General features: G+C 38.8%; 1 protein-coding gene across 1 annotated transcript; it reads right to left on the bottom strand.

The window, feature by feature from the left end:
- Positions 1–11,998: 11,998 nt before the first annotated feature.
- tmem161a (transmembrane protein 161A) lies at positions 11,999–23,661 on the bottom strand. Its single transcript, XM_051694023.1, has 12 exons — positions 23,547–23,661; positions 18,081–18,184; positions 17,910–17,993; positions 17,699–17,796; positions 17,437–17,593; positions 17,130–17,281; positions 16,927–16,987; positions 16,693–16,836; positions 16,493–16,606; positions 16,220–16,394; positions 15,530–15,626; positions 11,999–13,185 (listed from the first exon to the last, which is right to left on the bottom strand). The coding sequence occupies exons 1-12, from the start codon at positions 23,547–23,549 to the stop codon at positions 12,890–12,892; spliced, it is 1,485 nt and encodes a 494-aa protein (XP_051549983.1). The 5' UTR covers positions 23,550–23,661; the 3' UTR covers positions 11,999–12,889.
- Between the last annotated feature and the right edge of the window lie 325 nt (positions 23,662–23,986).

Raw genomic sequence — 23,986 nt, forward strand, 5'->3', positions numbered from 1 at the left:
ATGATAGGTGTGGGTGGCAAACAGATCAATATTTAAGTCCTTTTTTACTATCAACCTCCTCTTTCACGTCGACATTCTTTTTTTTGTTTTTGGCGATCCGCATTCTTCATGCATATTGTCACCTTCTGGGCAGGGAGGAGATTTTATAGTAAAAAAGGACTTAAATATTTATCTGTTTCTCACCCACACCTATCATATCACTTCAGAGGACATGGATTTAACCACTGGAGTCGTATGGATTACTTTTATTCTGCCTTTATGTGCTTTTTGGACCCCTTCACTTGTTTGTGTTCAGCAGTAGAATACTTGGCAACCTGTAATTCAGCAGTAGAAAGAAAGTCATACACATCTGGGATGGCATGAGGGTGAGTAAATGATTAAATAATTTTTATTTTGGGTGAACTATCCCTTTGAGTTATTTCTACTTGATTTAACCCTTAAAGATTAAATTCATTGGTGTAACCTAATGTAGTCCAGTTGATTCAGTCATTAAATAATATTTTTGACTTGAATACAACCAGTTTGATTTAGAAGCATATTTTATAAGTTATCTTACAAAACATTTTGACAAGGTATAAAAATATTCATAATAAAAAATGGGAATTCTGGGCCAAATGAGGGGAAATCAGAATTATTGGTTTCATTCGGAGGTTCTGAGTTGTGTTTAGGTTAAGAAAGAAAGGTGTGTTATGTTTTTGATGCTGCGCTATGACACATAAAAGTGAGCCCACCATTTTGTTCAGAAAGAAGAAGACTAGCATTATTTCCTTGTGCAACTTCAAATATATAGGATCCCATTTTTGGAAAATGGCATGCTTTAAAAAGATGTGTTCATTTGGTATTTAAATGTGCACTCAGTAATTTTTTCCTAAAGTAATTTTAACTCCTAAAGACATGAAATGTAATTTTGCAATATATGTAAGAAATCATGAGCACTCACATTAAAATGAAGACTCCAGTTATATCAGTAACCTTATAAAAGATGTTTTATTCTATATGGAGAGGGTCCGTACATGGGAGCTGTCATTTTAGAATCACATGACCAGCCGAATACTGATTGCTTAATCTCAGTAAACATCCTGTTATTTGACACTTTCACTCATTGATTAAAGTAATCATGGCTGATTGTGAATACTACATTTATAGGATGGCATCTGAAACTGAAAACTATTGATTTTAAATGATGCTGCATCCAAGCCGCTAGGTGTCAGTGTAAGTCCAAGATGACACAAAGAAAAAAGTGCACCTTTAAATGTCAGATAGACAGCACCTTTGATGTCACGTTTTCTCTTTTTAATAAACATTAAGGTGCGATCTCCCAATGCTTATGTGTTTATTTAAAGATGCATCACATACATTAAAAAAAATAAATTCATAGATTCATAGATCATAGATTTATCAGGTAATTTTCAAACCGTCAACTGCAGTATCCAAATATATGCAGTAAATAGCATTTTTACTCAGAACCAATAACAATCCAAGTAAAGTTATGCCATATCAAAAATATTACCACTTTACCAGAGCAACATTCAAATTATTGATGCTGTCTGCCCCTCTATTTTCTTCACACAGTGTAAATTACTGTAGGATCATAATTTATATTCATGTAAAAATGATCTTCAGTCAGGATGGGCTCATTTTCTACTTTCAAACTATTTTTTTAGATACACAATGTAAATATATTCAAAATGTTAAAGGCTGTAACATGGCCATGTTTCTGCTTCTTGCATTAATGTGCTGTTTTTATTTGTGCTTTGCATTAGAAAGACTTAACTATGAACAAACAATTTTGTACGCAAAATTTTGCAGTATTTCTTCTACCTGCCGTTACTTTTTATTTTACCAAGTTTTATTTCCAAGCTTGTGTTATTTCCCACTTTTGCTTGTTTTATGAATAATGTATTCCATATATGTAATATTTTTTTCTATCCTGAAGTATTGTCAGTTGGAATTTGCTGTTATGTCCTCACGAGGGCAGCACATGGCTCAAAATATATCAGGGATCTGAAAACTTGCCTCTTGCCAGCTCTATGCAGGGCCCTAGCTATTGGGGTGAAAGGTGGTAACGATTCTAGGAGCCCACAGGCACAGAGGGGCCCACAACAAATTGTAAACTGCATTACTATGCATTATTTTATGCTGCCTTTATATGCATTTCGGAGCTTCAAAGTTTTGGTCACCATTCACTTGCATTGTATGGACCTACAGAGCTGAGATATTCTAAAAATCTTTGCTTGTGTTCTGCAGAAGAAAGAAAGTCATACACATCTGGGATGGCATGAGTAAATGATGAGAGAATTTTCATTTTTGGGTGAACTATCCCTTTAAAAACTTGTACAGTATAGTGGAAAGGAAATGATGATTTTTATTAAGCTCATTAGCTTGTTAAAAGATGTTATGATATTGGGAAGAAATAACAACCAGTTCCATTTTCCACATTTTCTTTTCAGCATATTGTTGATAGTTGTTTGACACACGAACCAGCAAGAATTGAAGATTATCTTCACAATAGTGGAATCCAATTTGCACTTGAAAATGTGTGTTATCAGATATTCATGAAAAAAAAAACAAAACAAAAAAAACACGTCCCACTTTGACTCTTTGTCAGTCTAATATCCTCCATATATCTCTGATCTGTCTAAACACTATATACTGTAATATATATATACTATATATTGTAATAACCATTTAACATACTCTAAATCAAGACACATGCCCTCCACTATCATACACACACTTCCACTATGTCCATGCACAATTACATTCAAATACCATTTCTCAGACACCCATCCACACCATCTTGAACCCCTTCAGTCATTAAAAAAACTGAAAATTGGCTGAAATTATGGCTCTCTCCAGCTCGTCAGCACAGCCTACCCTTCCTCAGTTCAAAAGAAGGGCTACAGAGGTCACGTCTGGGCAGGTCTCGGGGGGCCAATGGGGCGAGTCTGCAGGGCACATCTGAATGGTCCTCGGTCCAGTCCCTATAGCAACAGCCAGGGCTGCAGTGGGTCTCAGACTGGGCCTCCTGACAGATGCATATAATTAATATGATTATATAGATATGTCAACCCCGTCACCCTTCACTTCATTACCCCAGACACCGCTTCTAGACATGTCATCAGCCGGACTGACGTGGGGAATAATATCAGTTCAAGATCAGACGTTTTTGGGGCAGGACGGGTCTGGTGGCGAGACAGACGTTACATATGCAAATGATAAAGATATGCCAACCTATTAATGAATATCTACCCACAATTCCTCAAATATTCCTACGAGATGAATAATTATATACTGTAAATCAATATGTAAAGAAAATAAAAATAGTAAATGGTTTAAATGGTCCATGATGATTTGTTGACCCTTTTTTCCTCAATTAACACATTTAAATACATATAAAGGATCAAAATAATTATGATGATAAAAAAAATAAAAAAAATAAAAAAATGGAAATCGAATCATATTTCAATGGTATTTGTATTTAGTTTGAAATACACAACCAAATTAATTTCTTCATAAAGACATTTTGTAAAAGTGTACGGTTAAAATGTCAACAATAATATGAAGATAGCTATTGAAGTGTTTTCAGATCAAAATAAGTGTCTTTAAACCAGTAATATTCCTACTCAAGTACGTGACTAAATAAAATATTCAAAACTTTTCTCAACCTTATTAATTTAAAAGGTTAAGAATCAGAACAAAAACCCATTTAGTGATAAACCCATATCGAACACCATTCCACTCAATGTCGATGGTCGTTACGGCTGATAAACAAGTCTTTAAAAAAAAAAAATTCAATGTTCATTGTTTTTATTTCTTTATTTATGAATTAAATGACATTTTGTTGGACAAAATTATTTTCTACTTTGTTTTAAACACCCCAAAATGAGTGAAAGTGTCAAATAACAGGATGGTTACCGAGATTAAGCGAGCAGTATTCGGCTGGTCATGTGATTCTAACATGGCCGCCCCCATGTGCGGACCCTCTCCATGTAGAATAAAACAGCTTTTATTCAACTTATTCAGTCCCACCCCTTTTCCGCTCTTCTGAATTTGCAATCTAACTTCCTGTTTGTATTGAAGCTACTGCGAAGAGTCGATCAAAATGGATTACGTGTGGGAGCACAGAAAGTATTTTTCCCCAATAGTTGATGGTGTGAGTCTACAGCACCCCTTTACTATGTGAAAATGCTCATGAGGTGTTTATTCTGTCACTCTAAAATGTTTGTTTTTCTGACACCCACAAAGGTAAATTGGACCTGGCACATTCAGACAGCTGTGACCATACCTGCCAACATCGGATTGTGAAAAATAGGGAGATTTCGTATGTAGTTCGTATGTGCGAGGAACGGCAGCTGGTGGAGTTTCTGGTGCCCCCCTATAGGTAAGATGCACCCATAGGGAGTAGGTGCACTACAGACTGCGTTATATGTGTATAGGGAGTGGCAATACCGGTCAGTAATACTACACTGATGATGAATGATACCAAGAAATGTATTCAGATAGTCTCTTGCCACATCCTTCACATTTTTTGCAATAAATGCTTTTTGAGTTGATAATAAAATGTGTGTGTGTGTGTGTGTGTATATATATATATATATATATATATATATACACACACACATACACACACTTTAATAATAAAAAGTGTATATCCTTTCTTATATGCTGAGAACTTTCCTGACCCATGACTTTTAAAAAATATTTATACAAATATATTTCTTCAATTATTTATCTTATGTATACATCTGTGTTGGTATTATATGTATGTAATAAAATTATTTACTTTATTTTAATTATGTATTTTTTTCCTTCATCTGTACTTCTTGTCTTTATGACTCATTGGTTTTATCCATATATTGTTGGATCAGTGTAATTTTGTACGTCTTTTTGAACATTTATATTGAACCTTCTGTTTTTTAATAAATAAAAAAATATCCATAGTTTTAGTTTTATGCGTGGACTTTTTAGATGGTCCCTTACCACACCCTCCATAGTATTAGCACGTTTCAGCACAATGTGTGGACTTTTCAGACGACCCTCCACCGTGTGAAAAATGTCTAACTTAAATCAGTGTTAAATTAACGATCTGGAAAGATTTCGCCTTGACGCCATCTGACCAGCTTACGGGACGCATAATTTTATATTTAAATAATAATCTAATACATACTAGCAAACTGTCGATGCGGAAAATGGTGAGTTTATTGGGAGAAACTGTAAATCGGCAGTACAGCGGGAGAGGGGTGAAAAACGGGAGAAACCCGGTAAAATCGGGGGTATGACACGCTGCACTTCATAATACAAGCGTTTAATTGTTATACGTGTAATACTGCTTAATTTTTTTAGGTTTTAAGTAGTTAATAATTTGTGTTTAAATATGTAGTTGACATGAAATTTCCAACAGTGACAGCTCGTATTATTACACATGCAAATTCAACATTAAAGAAAATTACAATTATACTTTTTATAATTAATTTGTCACCCTACATTTTTTGGAGGCTTAAATTTGATTAAAAAACACTCCAAAAATCTATAACCCGATGGGTGAATGACAAGATGGTCAGAGGTGTTGTAGGAGATATTTTAAATGACTTTGTGTTATCTCTTGTAGTTTAGTGAGCACAGAGGCACATCAGTACATCCACTGCATGAAGGTAGGATCTTGTGTATTTATGAATGAAGTACTCTTGTTTTAAAATCTCCCGGCTCTGCTTCCAATTGTTATGACATCCTCTGAACACTTTAAAATACTCATAATGGCTTTTGACAACTCAATAACTAGTAAATCCACTTTGCTAGCTAATTACACTTTTACATCGTGTACATTGATATCTATATAGAACTGCTAGAACGGAAGTTCAGAGACAAAATTTTCAAGATGGCTGCGCGGTAGTTTCTCTGGTGCATAAGGTGAATAAGGTTCCCTACTGATTCAGTTCACTTGACATTGCAATGAACGCTATGGGGAAATTCCAAGACCTAGTTGAAGCACTTGTATCATAATGGCAATCTTATGATTGGCAATGATGTTTGAGCCCTGCCCCTTTAGTCACGCATTTGCCCTATATAAGTGGGCATTCAAACATAATTTCTTCAGAATTTTCTTCCTTCAAGACCGACATCGTCTCGTCTTGACTACGCATCTGGACCAGCCCTCTCTTCGCAGTTGATGGACACCCATCAGCAGACGGGATTCCCTGCATATGCATCAGGACGTTCTTCGCCTGACTCTCAGCGCCTGCAGCAAAAGATTCACACGCCCCCTCTAGTATTCTGGCGAAAAAGTCTCTCCGCCAACCGCCGGATCAGGTTCTTCACTCAGAGAGACATCTACCCGCTTCCCGCAGCATCCAGGCAGGAGCTGTATCCTTTGATATATACAATATATGTATATATGTAATATTCCCTCCAAGTGATGTAAAACACTTTATAAAAGAGCCCCTTGTGTGTATGCGTCTTTTTAAAGATGTTGTATCGCAAGTGTTCCTGTGAGCGATACATCGCTCTGTCAGACCAACATGAGAGCTGCGTTCACTGCCTGGGCTGCACCCACGCCGAAGCAGCTCTCATGGGCACAGACTGCCCTCACTTTGAGGACAAGAGTCTCAAGATTCTCCGCTCTAGGGTCGCCCTCGTTCTGAGGGATGATTCCGCCTCCTGCACCATCACGACCGCTTCCTCTGTGTTAAGTCTCGATGGACCACATGAGGAAGTACAGCGGGGCCACGAGGTAGAAATGGAAGAACCCGAGGAGGATCTTGTGCAGGCGCAAGCCCCACGAGTAGGGATGGACTGGCCATAGGGAGAACCGGGACTTTTCCCGGTGGGCCGGCTGTGAAACGGGGCCGAATGAGGCCAAACACCTGCTCAACAACTTTTTGGCAACTACCACAACAACTTTTGGACCGGTTTTTATTTCAAATCCAGGGCCGATTTCTCATCCCAGTCTGCCCCTGCCCACGAGCCCCTCGATCTTCTTCCTATGCAGCGTCTTCGCCACTGCAGTACGCATGTGATGACCTCCTGAGTGAGAAGCTGCAGCTATCTGTGTTCGTTATCCATGCCCACTCACGTGTTTTGCGATCGCGTGGCGTGCTTCCGGGTATCTCAGAGATCAAACCACACTCCACACAAAATGCTCCCATCTTATAAACGGCAGCTCCCCTCAACACATGCGATACTTCAGATCGTATCGCACATCCGCCCTCAGGACTGGTTGGTGTCAATAGATCTAAAGGACGCGTACTTTCATATCCGAATTGTACCGCATCACAGGCTGTTCTTGAGAGTCACATTCAAAGGGATGACATATCAAAGTCCTTCCCTTCGGATTGTCTCTGGCCCCGTGTGCGTTCACGAAATGTATCGATGCGGCGCTCACACATTTGAAGATGAACGGCGTGCACATTCTTAATTACCTCGACGATTGGCTATTACTGACCTGATCAGAGGCTCTGCTATGCAAGCACAGGGACTTGATACTTCACCATTTGAACAGCCTGGGTATCAATGTCAACTGGGCGAAAAGCAAACTTTCTCCCAGCCAATAAATCTCCTTTTTGGGAGTTCGACTTGACTACATGAGCATGCGTGTGCACCTCACAAGCGAGCACATTCAGACTATTCACCAGTGTCTCTCTCAGTTCAAGCTAGGGAAAGCATTTCCACTGAAGTCTTTTCAGAAAATGCTGGGATTTATGGCGACAGCATCCGCCGTCATACCGTCTTTTACACAAGACCTCTCCAGTGCTGTCTTAAAAACCATGTACCGAGTCACGCCTGGCGTCGGGTGCATGTCACCATGACTCGTCACTGCCTCTTTATCAGCAGGGTGTGATGCTGGGTCAGGTTTTCAGATGAAAAGTGGTGACCACGGATGCATCCAACATGGGTTGGGGCGCGCTGTGTGATGGACGCCCAGCTTTTGGCACTGGGACAGGTGCGAAATGGGCGTGGCACATAAACTGCTTGGAAATGCTAGCTGTCTTCTTAGCTGTCTGAAAGCTTTCTATTCCGACATAGTGAATCATCATGTTCTGATTTGGTCAGACAATATGTCAGTGGTAGTGTACATAAATCGCTGGGGCGACACTCAGTCGTTACCAGTGATGAGCCTGGCGCAACGCCTCCTCATGTGGAGCATGCATCATCTCTACCTGCACGCAACATATGTTCCAGGCTGTCTGAACTGCGGAGTGGACATGCTGTTGTGCCAGGGACTGATGGCGGGGGAATAGAGACTTCATCCTCAGACAGTTCTGAGGATTTGGGAAATGTTCGGCAAAGCGGAAGTCGACCAATTTGCCTCCACAGAGATAGCCCACTTCCCTCTTTGGTACTCCATGTCCCAAGCCCCGCTGGGAGTGGATGCCATGGCCCACAAATGGCCCCCATTACTCCCGGTACGTCTCCACTCTGTCATCAGCAAAGTCCGAGAGGACAAGGAAATGGTTCCTTTGGTTGCGCCAAAATGACCCAACCAGCCATGGAGAAATTATGGAGATATTAGGTGGCCTCCATGGGAAATACCACTGAGGAGGAATCTGCTCTCCCAAGCGCAGGGCATAACTTGGCATCCCGAGCCGGAGATGTGGAACCTACACGTATGGCCCCTGAATGGAGCACAGCGAACAAGTCCAAACTGCTCAGTCTGTAATGAACACCATTTTGCAGGCTAGAGCGTCATCTACAAGATGCCTCTATGCACTAAAATAGCATGTGTTTGTGGATTGGTGCTCTTCATGCAGCAAAGACCCAGTGAATTGCTCCATAATGGAGATCCTTCCATTCCCTCAAGAGCGGTTGGACGCAGGTCTTACTCTGTCAAAGCTTAAGGTCTATGTAGCGACCATATCGGCATTTCACACCCCAGAGGCTGGTTCCTCTATAGGCAGACATGATCTGATCATAAAGTTCCTTAGGGGAACGAGGCGCTTGAACCCCCCTCGCCCTGCTACGGTTCCAACATGGGACTTAAATCTGGTGCTGACTGCGCTCACGAGCCCCCCATTCGAACCATTGGAATCTGTTGAGTTACGTGTGCTCTCTTTAAAGACTGGACTGCTGTTGGCTCTGGCCTCAGTTAAACATGTTGGTGATATACAGGCACTGTCGGTTGACAGTTCATGTCTGGAATTCGGTCCGGGGCTTTCAAAATCCACCATCAAACCCAAAAAAGGCCATGTGCCTAAGGTGCATTCCACACCCTTCAGGGCTCAGATAGTGCACCTACAAACTTTCTCTTCTCCACCTTCTAGTTCAGATGAGGAGCAGTTAGCGCAGTTATTACGTTTAGACTGTCAGATCAGCTCTTCATTTTTTTATGGAGGATGCACAAAAGGCATGTCCGTCTCCAAACAAAGGCTCTCTCACTGGATCGTTGATGCGATCGCCCACGCTTATGAGTCACAGGGTGTTAGATAAAGGCACATTTAACTAGAGCCACGGCTTCCATATGGGCATGGACATACGGTATATCCCTACAGGATATATGCTTTGCAGCAGGATGGTCTTCGCAGCACACGTTCGTGAGGTTTTATAACCTAGACGTGGCGTCCATCGCTTCGTGAGTCCTCTCTATCTAGAGAGCTTACTATTCCATCACCCATCAGGTGAGCCCGAGTTCCTTATTACAGGTGAGCTGCCTGTTATAATTTTAATACAGCCGCCTGTGTAGGCCGCTATCCAATTTACTCCCACTAGAAGTCACAAGCACTTCCAATAAAATAAAACCTTCCCTACCTCTGGTTATGAAGGGGTTAATTATTCTGTGTATTATATGACTCATATAGATCCTCAGATCGAGCGACGCGTTCTTGTCCCTCAGTCAGAAAATTCTGAAGAAATTATGTTTGAGCGCCCGCTTATATAGGGCAAATGCGTGCCTAAAGGGGCGGGGCACAAATATCATTGCCAATCATAAGATTGGTGTTATGATACAAGGGCTTCAACTAGGTCATGGAAAAGGAATTTCCCCATAGCGTTCATTGCAATGTCTAGTTCCCTTCATCTCATGGAACCGAGGTTACATGAGTAACCGGAGACATTACTAATATGACTGGAGTCTTCATTTTAATGCGAGTGGTTATGATTGCCTACAGATATTGCAAAATTACAATTCATGTCTTTAGGAGTAAAACTTTTTTTAATGAGGAAAAGTGCAACTTTAAATTTGTCTTGTTGAACATACAAAGCGACTATGCCTTCAGAAGACTTGGAATAGGACTTTTAGGACATTTTTGGTGCTTTCTTAAAGGAATGTTCTGGGTTCAGTACAAGCTAAGCTCAATCGCCAGCATTTGTGGCATATGTTGATTACCGCAAAAATTTATTTCGATTCGTTCCTCTTTTTCTTAAAAAAAAAATAAAAATAAAATAAGTAAAAATCTGTTACAGTGAGGCACTTGCAATGGAAGTGAATAGGGACAACATTTTTGAATATTAAAATAATCACAGTTTCAAAAGTATAGCCAAAGATATAAAGGATACGTGGGTAAACATGATTTTAGTATGATAAAATCACAAACCTTTTCTGTGTAAAGTCATAGCCAATTTTACAACTTTGTTTCCATGATGATGTAATGTCAACAAACCATAAAATGACAATTTAAACAACTTTACAGCTAAAATAATACATGAGATTTAACAGAAGAATTAATGTAAGTGCTTTTATAAAATTCAAAGTTTCACATTTCTGTTTAAACCCTCCAAAAATTGGCCAAGTTTACTTTTATTGTACCCATTCACTTCCATTATAAGGACCTCACTGCATCCTTTTGATTTTTTAAAGAAAAGGAGTAACGAGTCTAAATACATTTTTGTGGTAATCAACATTATGCCACAAATGCTGTCGATTGAGCATAACTTGTACTGAACCCAGAACATTCCTTTAAGCTTTAAAGTCAGTTGAAATCAGTGAATGGAACATCCTTTAAAATATCTCCTTTTGTGTTCCACAGAAGAAAGCAAGTCATGGGTTTAAAATGACATGAGGGCGAGTAAATAATGACAGAATATCTTTTTTTGGTTGAACTATCCCTTTAAAACATATTATATACTTTATGTCAGCATTATAAAGTAGGGATGCACCGATGTATCGGCTGCCGATATTTATTGGCCAATTATTGATTTATTGATTATTTACCGGCATACCGGTAATAAGCATGAAAACGCAGATATGAAAAACAATGGTTTATTTATAATTAGCAACACACTTTGTAAAAAAAATCTGTGAATTCAAATGCACAATCCAGAAATAATAGCCACAATATGTTAAAGGGTTGGCACTCCTAACATTACCTTAATGTGGAAAAAAATTAAATATATGGACGTGACAGTTGTGAAAGTGGCACTTACATATAGGCTACATGATGAGGGAAACCATCCAAAAACACTTTGAAACCAGCAGACTTTGACTTCTGAGATATCGGTATGATATCCATTAATGCTGCATGATTAATTGAATTAAGATTGAAATTGCAATATGGCTTTGTGCGATTACTAAACCTTAAAAAGGCTGTTTTAAACTGCAAAAACAGAAGTGCAAAGATGTTTTAGAAGTACAAAATAACCCTTTTTCCATATCAGTCATCATGTTATCATATTTAGTAATTTTTTTGTATCTTTTATGTATCTTTCACTGTGGCTCTTTTAAATTTTGGCCTGTCATGTGTTCAACAGATCCAATGTTCAATGGAAATTATTTATTGTTAGAACAGTGAAAAAGCTTTTGTACCTATTTACACAGTGATCTGATGACAAAATAAGGTAAGATGCAAATTATCGGCATCGTTATCTGCCTATTGGTTTTTGTTGAAATCGGTACCGGCCAAAAATTTTCCTATCGGTGCATGCCTATTATAAAGGCCATCATCCTCCTACAGTAGCTCTTTAGATATCAGTGTCAGCATTTGCCATCAAAAAACCCACATCGTTTGACCATTATTAATTAGTATAAAGCCAAATAGTCTCATTAAATCATTTATAAAAATAAACAGCCTCTGGTTTCTTTTTTTTATTGCCTTTTCATTGTTGCGAATCAAACGAATTATTGAGTGACACTAGAAAATGAATAAATAAAACTGAATGTTTCAATGTAAAATCTTTAAAGTAATATTATTCCCTGAGGACATTTCCTCTTACACAGTAGTTTGGCAGCTAATGGAGTGAACAGAATGATGGCAAAAGAATTAAAACTCACATATGATTATTCATGAATCATATGGGCAATTGATTAGAACTGCAATTAGCATCATACAACATTTGTCATTGGCCATATAGCACACACAGTATTTAAAATACATTTCTGTTAAAAAAAAATGATTCCAAGGCAATTTCATTTTTGAAAAACCCAGTCTGTTAACACTACAGTGCTAAAGAAATTGTTCTGTGATGTTCAAATTGCTCATTTGCACTTAATGATATTGTGCTGGTGGAAAAAACACTTTTTCGGATCACATCCCTGAGTTACCAGGCCGTTAGAATTACATTGCAATTCAAAGCTCGTCACACCAGAGGATGAAGGTACACTAAAGCATGTGAAATGACTTAAAAGTTCTGATGAAGTTCCAAATGTTCTGTCGTACAAACACGTCTGGCAGATTGTTGATGAGTAAATGATGACAGAATTGTCCTTTTCACTAACGTCTTTGCTTTGTTGATAGTACCAAATAATTTGCTTTCGAAGGTGTAACAGCAATTTGCCCCTAAACATAAAGATAATGAAATACAGCAGGTTTAGATGTTTAAACTTCAATGTTTGTTCCGAAGTGCCAGCCTTCTCTTTGTTAATGCGACAAAGGAGTTTGCATGACTGTTAATGATGCTGCAGTATCTCTAGGCTTGAAGAATTGGATTTGGTGCATAGAGCTTAATTTCAGGGTATTTCATTTCAGTTGTGCATCAGGTATTGGTGGAAGTAGATACCGAATAAGCTGCTAATGAGTTGACAGGCTGCGACCCACCAAGTGAGAAAGGCAAAGATGCCCCTGAAGAAAATGGGTGTAAGGACTCCACGTAAGGAACTGAACAGTTCGGTCAGGTGGGCCACGGTGGCCTGGATGTCCTCCTCCATGTCTTCCATGTCCTCATCATCTTCAAGTTGAGGGGCTGGCGGAGGGGTGGTAGAAATTATAGGAGCAGGGGTGACACCCGGGGTCTCTGTTCCAAGCCCCCATGAGAAGTCACCTAAGAAAAGTGAATCATAAAAGAGATTGGCTTTTAAGGGCATGTCTACACTAAAGGCCAGGGTATACTTCCTTTTTCCGCTCGTCATTCCATCTCGTGTAAAGTCGAGCGCTCAGTCTTTGAGAGTATACTCTTTTGACCAGGAGCCCAAACGGATGCGTTCGACGCATGTGTACTATCACTGCTTTGTGAGACTTTATAGTACAGTCAACTCCAAGTGCATGTGGACATGATTCAGACAGTCTGCGCATCGAAAAATTGGAATGCGCACGATACAATCAAATATCGATATATCGCGATGGATGCTGTAAAGAAGTCATTCGACCAAACAAACACTACTAAGTCCCTGCCACAGGTCTTAAAGAGACAGTACTATTTTAGCACTTGTTCTACATAGCTAAGTAAATACTTCTATATAGTAAAAATTAGACATGTAAACATCAAACATGTAACAATATACTGTTTACATGCAATATAATATCTGCAATTTCAATACACCATATTTATAGATGTAATACATGGACTACATTTAAAAAAAAGCTAAAATGTCGAATGATGAAAAACTAATGATAAAATAAATTTTTTTAAATTGATATGTCCGTAATTAAACAAGTTAGAAGGTCCCCTGTATAATGAATAACAGCATTAGCTGAAAGAGAATTTCTTTCATACTGTATGCAAGCATTATAACTGAACTATACCCAAATTAATTGAAATTAAAAGCGAAATTGAACCATGATATCGTGATGTATCGCAATATATCGTATCATGACGTGTATCACAATGCGCATTGTATCGTGAGGTGGCTGGCGATACCCAGCCCTAAGCGAGGCTTAGTTGCATGCGGAAAACTGAAGTATACTTTGGCCTTACTACATTTTCAAAATGTCCGCAGAACGTTTTCGTTTGAAAATGCATCTTTTTCCCTACATTTTAATCTTCCGTCCACACGGAGATGGCGTTTTTGACAGCGAAAACTGAGCTTTTCTAAAACGCTCTCCCAAGTGGATAAATTTGAAAACACCATCTTCGCATTGTAGTGTGGACAAGGAAAACGGAGATATCTGAAAACGATGATGTATTTATTGTCATGTGAAGCAGTCATGTGATCCATTCAACCCAAAACAATCAAGATGGTGGCCCATGTTGTAGCGCCGTTGTTGTGCCTGATATTCACATTGATAGTGTTGTTAAAGATAAATGTTACTTTGTACAACCTTCACATTGCATTCCTTCAAAGGCGGCGGGAAGTTTACTCTGAATTGCTTTACGCCGATGGAAGATGAGGACAATTGCGTTTTAGACCGTACACAGAACGGCAATTTTAAGCATGCGCAGTAAGAGGATTTAAGGGTTTCTATACATTTCATTGTGGATGAGAAACTTTTGGAAAATGCTTGAAAATGGCAATGTGGACGGAAAGCGTTTCAAAAACATAAACGCCGTTTTCAAATGTATCCGGATTAATGTGGACATAGTCTAAGACTCAAAGGAGTTGTTGTCATGGTGATTATTAGGAACCAGGATGTCATCGTGATCTGTGAGAACCAATCACAGTATACTATGTCATCGTTTTCAATAGTATATCATACTAGAGTGTGTTTTCGAAAGTTTTTGCTTTTGGTGGAGAAAAATGCCATTCCAGTGTGGATAAGAGGCATAAACGAACCAAAATCAATGCATTTTCAAACGAAAACAGATTAGTAAGGAAGACGTTGATGATCTGGTGGATCATGGTTCAAAGAATATGTCAAAGAGATCTGTGCATGTAAACCAATAAATAATATTCAACAGCCTCTTCACACTTCACCCTTTAAATTGCTGTAAAATTGACTTTTTCTGCAAAATGTTATCACATTCATACAACCAATGGGTTTTATACATATTGCTACCATTGACATGCGACCACCACAATGCCATTAAAACTCAATATTTCACATTGGAAATATAGCAGGTTACTACTAGTATGAAAAAATGGTGGGGCTCAAATAGTTTGGAGCTGAATACACAATTGTGCTAGTTAGCGCTTTCAAAATCCTTTGCTTACTAACCTTATAAGTGTAAAGTTAGGCTATATCCAATATTACAACTTTGTCGCCATGACGATGCATCGGCAGTAAACCCTTTAAGCAATTTTATCACACTATAATCATGTAAACATGTAACATTGACCATTCACTTCCTCTGCAACTGGTATTTTTAAATAAAAGTATTTTCTATGGTAATCAACATTATTCTGCAATGCTGTCTGCGGAATTTAACTTGTACTGAACCAGAACATTCCATTAAGTTTACAGCAAAAGTTGTTCGTGTGAAAGCATCTAATGTGAATGTACTGTCCCACCTAAAGACTTGAGTGCCAAGGTTGAGAACAGGACAAGCAGGATAGGTAAGAGGTACTGCATGGTGACCACAGTCAGGTAGCAGAAAACTCGTGTCACCTGCAGTGCATAAAGAAGTTTAAAGACATTAAAGGAATAGTTCACCCAAAAATGAAAATTCTCTCATCATTTACTCTTCCCCCATGCCATCCCAGATGTGCATGACTTTCTTTCTTCTGCTGAACAAAAATTAAGATTTTTAAAAGAATATTTCAGCACTGTAGATCCATACAATGCAAGTGAATTGTGACCAGACCTTTGAAGTTCCAAAAAGCACAAAGGCAACATAAAAGTAATCCATAAGATATGATAGGTGTGGGTGAGAAACAGATCAATATTTAAGTCCTTTTATACTATAAATCTGCACTTTTACTTTCATATTCTTCTTTTGTTTTTGGCGACATGCATAAAGAATGCGAATTGCCAAAAACAATGTCTTCTGCAGAATACACATCTGGGATGTCATGAGGGTGAGTAAACTAGGAGAGAATTTTCATTTTTGGGTGAATTATCCCTTTAAGTTTGGCAATTTTAATACAACATTATTTAAATCACTTAGGTAATATGAAAACCTCTCTATAACACGAGAGTATATTTTAGTTTACAAAGATATAGTGAACTCTTAAATAAACAAATTCAACTTTCACACTTACCTTTCTCTGGATGTCAATCGCAGCGATTCGCCCTGCTTCTTTCTTCATTTGCTCCACCCACTTCTGAGCCAGGTTGAGGTAGGCCTGCAGGTGGTAGCGTGTGAGCAGCAGCCTCAGAACACACAGAACTACGATCATCCACAGACGCACTGAGTTAAATGTTGAACTAGAGAGTCTGAAAGACAAAACAATGTCTTTATTTTAGTCATTACAACAACAATAACAAAAAAGCGTACTTTATATTTCATAATTTATTTGGTCACAGACACTTACAAGGTAACTGAGGTATTTCCCATGGGGGCGTTTGCAAGGAAGTCTCGAGCAATGGGTTTAATCCACAATACCAGAATAACCAATGGAGAGAGAAAACTCATGTGCAAAAGGATCCTAAAAAGGAAGAAAAAAGACGTGCTGCAGCATGCTCATTTTTGTTCATGTTCAATTGTTTTGCAATAAAATGTGGAGTCTCCTACTGAATGATTGGACGGTCTGCGTTCATCTGAACTGCGTCTAGATGAGTTTGGGCCAATCGGAGTCCAGGGAAAGCAAGGAGAGCTCCAATGAAGGCGCAAATGACAGCTAGACCCAACTTCACTGACAGCCTGGTGAAGGGAATTCTGATCCCAAAAAAGAATGGTAAGTTTATTGATGATAAAATATTTTTTAAGAACTTTCAAATGGCATCTAACCAACACTTCACTACTTACGACCACTCATATCCTTGCTGTCTGGCAAAGACTTCAAATTTATCAAAGAGACTGGTAAAACCTGCAAAAATCAGAGAAGGAACAAGTTCAGATTCATTTACTACAATCATAATGACAATTTAGCAACTTTTTTAAACATCAAAGCACCATTAGACATCTGGTAATTCCTTGAATGAATGTTTATGGGCCAGATAACCACATACCGGGCTCGAGGCCGAACTCCAGGTAGTCTTCTCTCACTACTAGAACCAGCATGGCCACAAGCAGAGATAAGAAGCCGAAAGCCAGACACACCGAGCGCTCACCGCCCTCCTCAGAGCGAAAGTAGTGGCTCATAAGAACATAAAGCGTCCTCCTGAGAACTTCAGTCAAGGACAACAAGACTGTGAAAAAATCTACAGATAGATTTCTATAAGACGCAACTTGCTGTATTTTAACATTATCCGGGAGACAAATATCTCAAGTGGCTTAGGGTCTTCTACCCCAAAGCACAGCAGAACTGAAAGATACAGGCAGAAGAAAATGGTCAGCACACACCAGATGGCAGCGATGTTGACCTCTTTGCTGGCATCCACCACACTGTAGTAGCCTTCGGTGAAGAGGTAGATCCCCATGGCATATACAGCAAAGTCAATCAGCCACTGGTACTCCACAAAGAACCGCAGAACTGTGGGTAATTCGGAAAGCCACAAGGCAAGATCACAAAATTAACTGCACTTACTCTTTAAAGGGGTCATATCATGTTAAACATGATTCTTCTACCAAGACCTACCAAGAGCATCTAAGACATTTACTGGCGCGCTCTCCAGTTGAAGATCGATGTCTTTCGGTACTGTAAGCGGCTTGGCTTCTCCATGTCCATTTTGTCTCCTAGAAACCACAAGAGATCACAGAATGACAGAGGTTATATAATCCACCCAAAAAACAGGTAAAATGTACAGGTAAAATGTAACTGTTGCATGCAGTCTGCAACTGAATCACACCTGTCTCGTCTGCTGGTCTTTGGAATCTGCTTTCCAGCAAGGGCGCACAGCTCATCCTCAGATGGATGTTTGTACCTGAAAAGGCTGAGAGAATGAACAAGATGGGGGATTATAAAGAATCAAAGCCCGCATCAAACATGTTTATGTGATAATGTTAAGTGAATTACTTACCTGCCATTACATAAGAGCCAGCGTGCAAAGGAAAGGTGTGGGGCCATTTTTTGCATTATGCTGACCGCCAGCAAGCTCACCACCAACTGAATTCCCATCAAAGCCTTGAAATATACATAAACATATGTAGACATATACATTTAAACATCTCAGATAGCACACGTACATCTCAGAGATGTCTGTTTAAGAGTGTTTCATCTGGAAAGCATCACAATCTAATTAACGTGCTAAACATCTCAAAGACATCTGCTGAATGTCTTATTGACATCCAAGACATACTTATTGACATACGTCTTATAGACATATTGCAGATGAGCAAACAACGTTTAAAAAAAAAAAAAAAAAAAATAGACGTCTGGGTGATGCAGTGTGCTATCAGGGCGACTACCCCAAGTTTTGGATCAATTGACTTACACTGTAAGGACAAAATCACAACATACTGCTTTCTATAGAAGACAGAAAGCCATGTGAGTTTGAGACGGTATGAGGGTGAATAAATGAGACAATTTACATTTTTGGGTGAACTATTCCTTTAAAAGCAGAAATATGCAGCTCATATTTTTTGCTGAAGTGCTTATTTTAGTTCTTCCATAACAAAATGTGTAGTATCTGACCTGTACTGCAAAGGGACTACTGTTCTAGGCAGATGAACTTCATTGTGTGAAAGTTTCGAGAAGGATATACAGTTGCAATCGAAAATATTCAACCCCCCTGACCAGCAATACATTCTGGTGATGTGAATTAAAACACATCAACTAAAACCTCAGTAAACAGTAGGGCTGCAACTAATGATTATTTTGATAATCGACTAATCTAACGATTATTAGAACGATTATTCGACTATTCGTGCGATTATTGCAGCTCTAAACCGACTATTCAGCTTGTGCCTTAAAAGGTTATATTAAACGTGCTTGCTAACAATAGAGGACAAAATCATCTTTTAAAAATACCTCTAAATGACATTCACTGAATTAAAGGGAAAACATTTTTTTTATTATGTTTAATTCAGAAAAAATGTCACTACAAAAAAATCCTATTGTTATCAAGTGTATTTGTCTTTTTTTCCATTTAAAATTGTCTAAAAATCCTTAAAAAAAGATATTTACTTGAGAAGTAACATAAGATATCTAGACTTGCTTTAAGAGAACGTATCTTAAATATAAGTGTATTTTTTCACTTTACTTCTGCGAGTGCAGTAAAGACAAAATACACTTATATTCAAGATCTATTCTCTAAAAGCAAGTCTAAATATCTTATATGCTGCCTCTCAGGTGAATGCATCTTTTTTAAAGGATTTTTTGATATTTTAAAATATTTGTATTTTTAATATTATATTCAACATTCCCAGGTAAAAAAGAAAAAGAAAATTCTGCAGTATAGCTGCTAAAGTAAATGTACATTGTTTAAGGAGTTTTAGATATTTATATTGGAAAACAAGCCAAAACAAAAACAAATCAAAAACATATTTTTTTGCAGTGTATAATGGGGCGAAGACTACCCTCTCTCACCTTTCTGTTCACTTCAATCCATCTTTAACTCACAAAAAAACAAACTCTCTCTTATTAATAAATCTGCATTTTGCCAATTTTCTTCACGATAAGAAATGCACAGTGACATATATTATGATTCAATAAGTCGAGAGCCATCACGTTATAATCTAGCTGCATTAAGCGCATGCGCTCAAGGGATTAGCATCCCCGCAACAGAGTGTGCATCAGCCGGGTGCAGTTTCAATCTCTCCCCCTTAGATCGGGACACTTCGCGCAACTCATAGAAGAGGTGCTGACCGCACAGAGAAATGCCAGTTTCCTTATTATTTTAACTTTAATAAAGCCATAACGCATTAAATATAACTGCATTAAAGATGTAAAGCCAGGGTGTTTCCTTTAAAGACGCTAGACACGCAAGTTTTGCTTAAGCTGAGCGTCAGCTCCGGCTCTGCTTATTCCACAACAAGATTGTTTCTGTATTTACTAATTTTGTATTTTTGCATTATAATCCTCATACTTTGCGATCTACATCACCTGAAGCTGTTTGGAAAGTTTAGAGTACATCTGGAGATGTGTTCCTCTCCTCAGTCAGGCGCGAGCTGCAGTGCTGCTCTTGTGTGCAATCATTAGTTTCATATGATCTTATGTTACGTTAAGATCAAACGACTATTCGACAACAAACGTTTTTGTCGACAATTTTTTATTGTCGACGTTGTTGATAACGTCAGCTAATCGTTTCAGCCCTACAAAGTAAGTTTTTAATACACACTTGAGTGATTTTGAGAACAATGAGTTCAGTTTACCCAAATTTTAAAATAAAAAATAACTAATTCTCTCCACAAATGTCATGTCAAAAATATTCAACCACCAAAGTCAATCATTTGTGGAGCATCTTTTATCCTTAATAACAGCAAATAAATGTTTCAGGTAAGTGTTCTCAGGCTGCGGACACCTCTCTATTAGAATATATACACATTTCTCATGAGCAAAAGCTTCCAGCTCATTGACATTCTTTGGTTTCTGTGCTGCCACTGCTTCCTTGAAATCCCAACAAAGATTTGCAATGGGATTTTAATGATGGACTGAAAGGGCCATTTAAGGACATTCCACGATCTATCCCTGAACCAGATTTTGGACAACTTGGATGTATCCTTGGTGTTATTGTCTTGCTGGAAAGTCCAGTGATCACCGAGCTTCGATTTACACACTGAAGTCATCACATTTTTCATGCCAAAATGGCCTGATACCTGAAAGAATCCATGGTGTCAGTCACATAGTCAGGATAGCCATTTCCTGCAGCCGCAAAACACCCCCATAACAGGACTGACCCACCTCCATGCTTGACTGTGGGGATGGTGTCGTTCTTGTCACCTTGTCATCTTACTCCAGACATACTGCTGACCCATGGGTCTAAAACTCATTTTCAGTTTAGTGTCATACGTCTATAAAACCTTCTTTCAGGACTCCACAGGTCTTTCCTAATTACTTCTTGAATATTCAGTCAACTGGAGTCAACATTTCCCTTGAAGTTTTGCTTTCTTCCACACCCCAAGAAGGTTGCTGTTGTACCATATTTAAAAAATGTATGAATGGTGCTGCCAACTTTGTCTATTGGAAATTGAAGTGCCTTGGAAATGTACTTTTAGCCATGACCTTTCTTGTGTAATGAAATAATCTCCTCTATTAGCTTTTGAGACATCTTATTTTTAATTGCATTTTTTGCATAGAAATACATTTTTGCTTACAACGCTAAACTTACATTTTAAAACTTAAATAAGTGCCATTGCAGATTGATGACTTAATTTTGTTTTAAAACAATTACTTGTGTAGCCTTAAATATTTAAGAAACAGCTACATGCAATAGGGGTTGAATAATTATGACATGGCTGAAATAAAAAAAAAATCCTGCTATTTACAAATATTTGGTTATATATTCACACTATGACTTTGAATGAGTCACTAAACAGATATAGATGTAAAGTTTAAAAATTCTGGGTCATCAGAAAAGCTTATTTTTGTAAATCCTTACTGTCTTGGGGGGGTTGAATAATTTCGATTGCAATTGTAGCTGCAGGCATTGCTCCAAAATGGGGTGGGAGCTCCAAACCGCCATTAAAGATATAGGGAGCCCCTTATCTAACCCTTTCCCTAATCTTAACCGTGAGTGGAAGTGACAACCATTTTTGGGTAACCACATCCGCTTCTAGAGTAACTCCACCCTTTTTTGGAGATTCCACCCCCATTTGGAGGTCTCTGGTCTGCAGCTATAACTACTTGAAAGTTTCAGCAGTTGCTAGCTTATCACAATCAAGATATGAGCTAAAACTCACATTTAACTTTGCACATACAAGGTTAGTAGTGATTTTATCATACTAGTCTTATGTTAGCATGTGTAATGTTTAAGTCTTGTGTGGCAATACTTTTTTTTTAATAATATTTATCCCCTTTCCTCCCAATTTGGAATGCCCAGTTCCCACTACTTAGTAGGTCCTCGTGGTGGCGCGGTTATTCACCCTAATCCGGGTGGCGGAGGACAAGTCTCAGTTGCCTCTGCTTCTGAGACCGTCAATCCATGCATCTTATCACATGGCTCGCTGTGCATGACACCGTGGAGACTCACAGCATGTGGAGACTCATGCTATTCTCCGCGATCCACGCACAACTTACCACACGCCCCATTGAGAGCGAGAACCACTAATCGCGACCACGAGGAGGTTACCCCATGTGACTCTACCCTCCCTAGCAACCAGGCCAATTTGGTTGCTTAGGAGACCTGGCTGGAGTCCCTCAGCACGCCCTGGATTCGAACTCACGACTCCAGGGGTGGTAGTAAGGGCCCCCCTGTGTGGTAATACTTTTGAAACAGTATGCTATATTTAACGGTGTATTTAATGTTTATCACGGCGCAACAACCCCATGAACACATTTTTTTTAAGTAGAAATTATTTCCTTAGGAAACAGATAGCAGATGCTGTTGATTTAGCTTAAAGGGGCCGTTCAAACATGCATTTGCAGGGGGTGGGTTTTTATTCGTTTTTATATGTAAACATGCAGTGGACGAAAGTCTTTAACCATTGTATCTCACTGTTTTTCAGTGTCTCGTGCAGAAGTGGCTCGTTTTTTGACGGCATGCCCAGTTAAAACAAACTTGCAACAGTTAAAATGTGTCTCAAGACACTTTTTAAAAATAATAATAATAATAAAAAAACTTTATATCTTAAGGGCACCTAATTTGTTTTGCACCTGGAGCATTGCTTTAAATGTGCTGTAAGCGATTTTAGCGGTTCTGGAACTTCCACAAGACTAAGCCATTGAATTAGACACGCCCTCTCTTTTCCACGGCCACATTTTTGTTCGCTGTTTACAGAGTCTAGTGCTGTCAGTGACTGGTGAGTTATCTCAGGACTCTTATTTCAGTGATATCTTTCAGAGAGAATGACCATTTTCTGCATATTATTTCATAAACAATTTGCTTACAGCGCCTTTAACATTGGTTCCGATTCTAATTTCTGATACTTTACAGCATTTAACTATCCAAGCTGGCTGCTTGACTGGTGGCTTTCTTTTGCACAAAGTGGGCTCAGAAACCCCTGCCTGTCCCAGTCACTCAAGATCAACATGCTGTAAAAGTGAGAGCAGGTGGTAACACTGCAAACCCCCAATACATGGAGAGACATGGGTACTAAGCTAGCATGCTACAGCTAACTGTCCTATATTGAGCCACAGTTGAGATCCAAAACTACGTATCAGGACCATTTCTTTGTCAAAGTCACTTAAACAAGTAAGTTTTGTGCTATCGATCCAAAATAGCAATGCAAAAACTACCCAGTCCAACACAAACCAGCTTGTAAGCTACCATTGGATGCTAAAACGACAGCAATACTAAGGCTACAAACAACACTCAACCTGATCAGCTGTGGGGGGAAAAGACCAATTTAAAAGTCAGTTTAATAGTAACTTAAGTAAACATACTGACCATTTTCGTTTGGTGTTGTTAATTAATGCGTTTGTGTCCCATGTAGCAGCGCACTCGTGGTGGTGACACTTGAGTGTTCCAACAGCTGAAGGAGTATTTTTGATGACGTATGGAAGAAACGCACGCTCTGATTGGCTGTCCTCGACGCCACATGAGAGCTGAGAAAAGGATCTACAATTCGATTGGTCCTCGTGGTGAAACTGTAAAGGTCTTCAAGGACAGAAATAAAACTGAAGGGAGAAGATGTGCAACCATAAATGTGAGGTGTTGTGGCATCAGACACTTTGAGACGCTGAAACTCTTATAGCGTTTCTGACCTGTCGTAGATATTTTAATCCATTAATTGTATTTAGGCTATTTTGTGTACGTTTCAAATTCAGATGTGGAGGATTATTCGCTTACAAAGACTTAATTACAATGATAATTATACAATATACAAT

Source organism: Myxocyprinus asiaticus, chromosome 49 (genome assembly GCF_019703515.2).
Source record: "Myxocyprinus asiaticus isolate MX2 ecotype Aquarium Trade chromosome 49, UBuf_Myxa_2, whole genome shotgun sequence".
NCBI lineage: Eukaryota > Metazoa > Chordata > Actinopteri > Cypriniformes > Catostomidae > Myxocyprinus > Myxocyprinus asiaticus.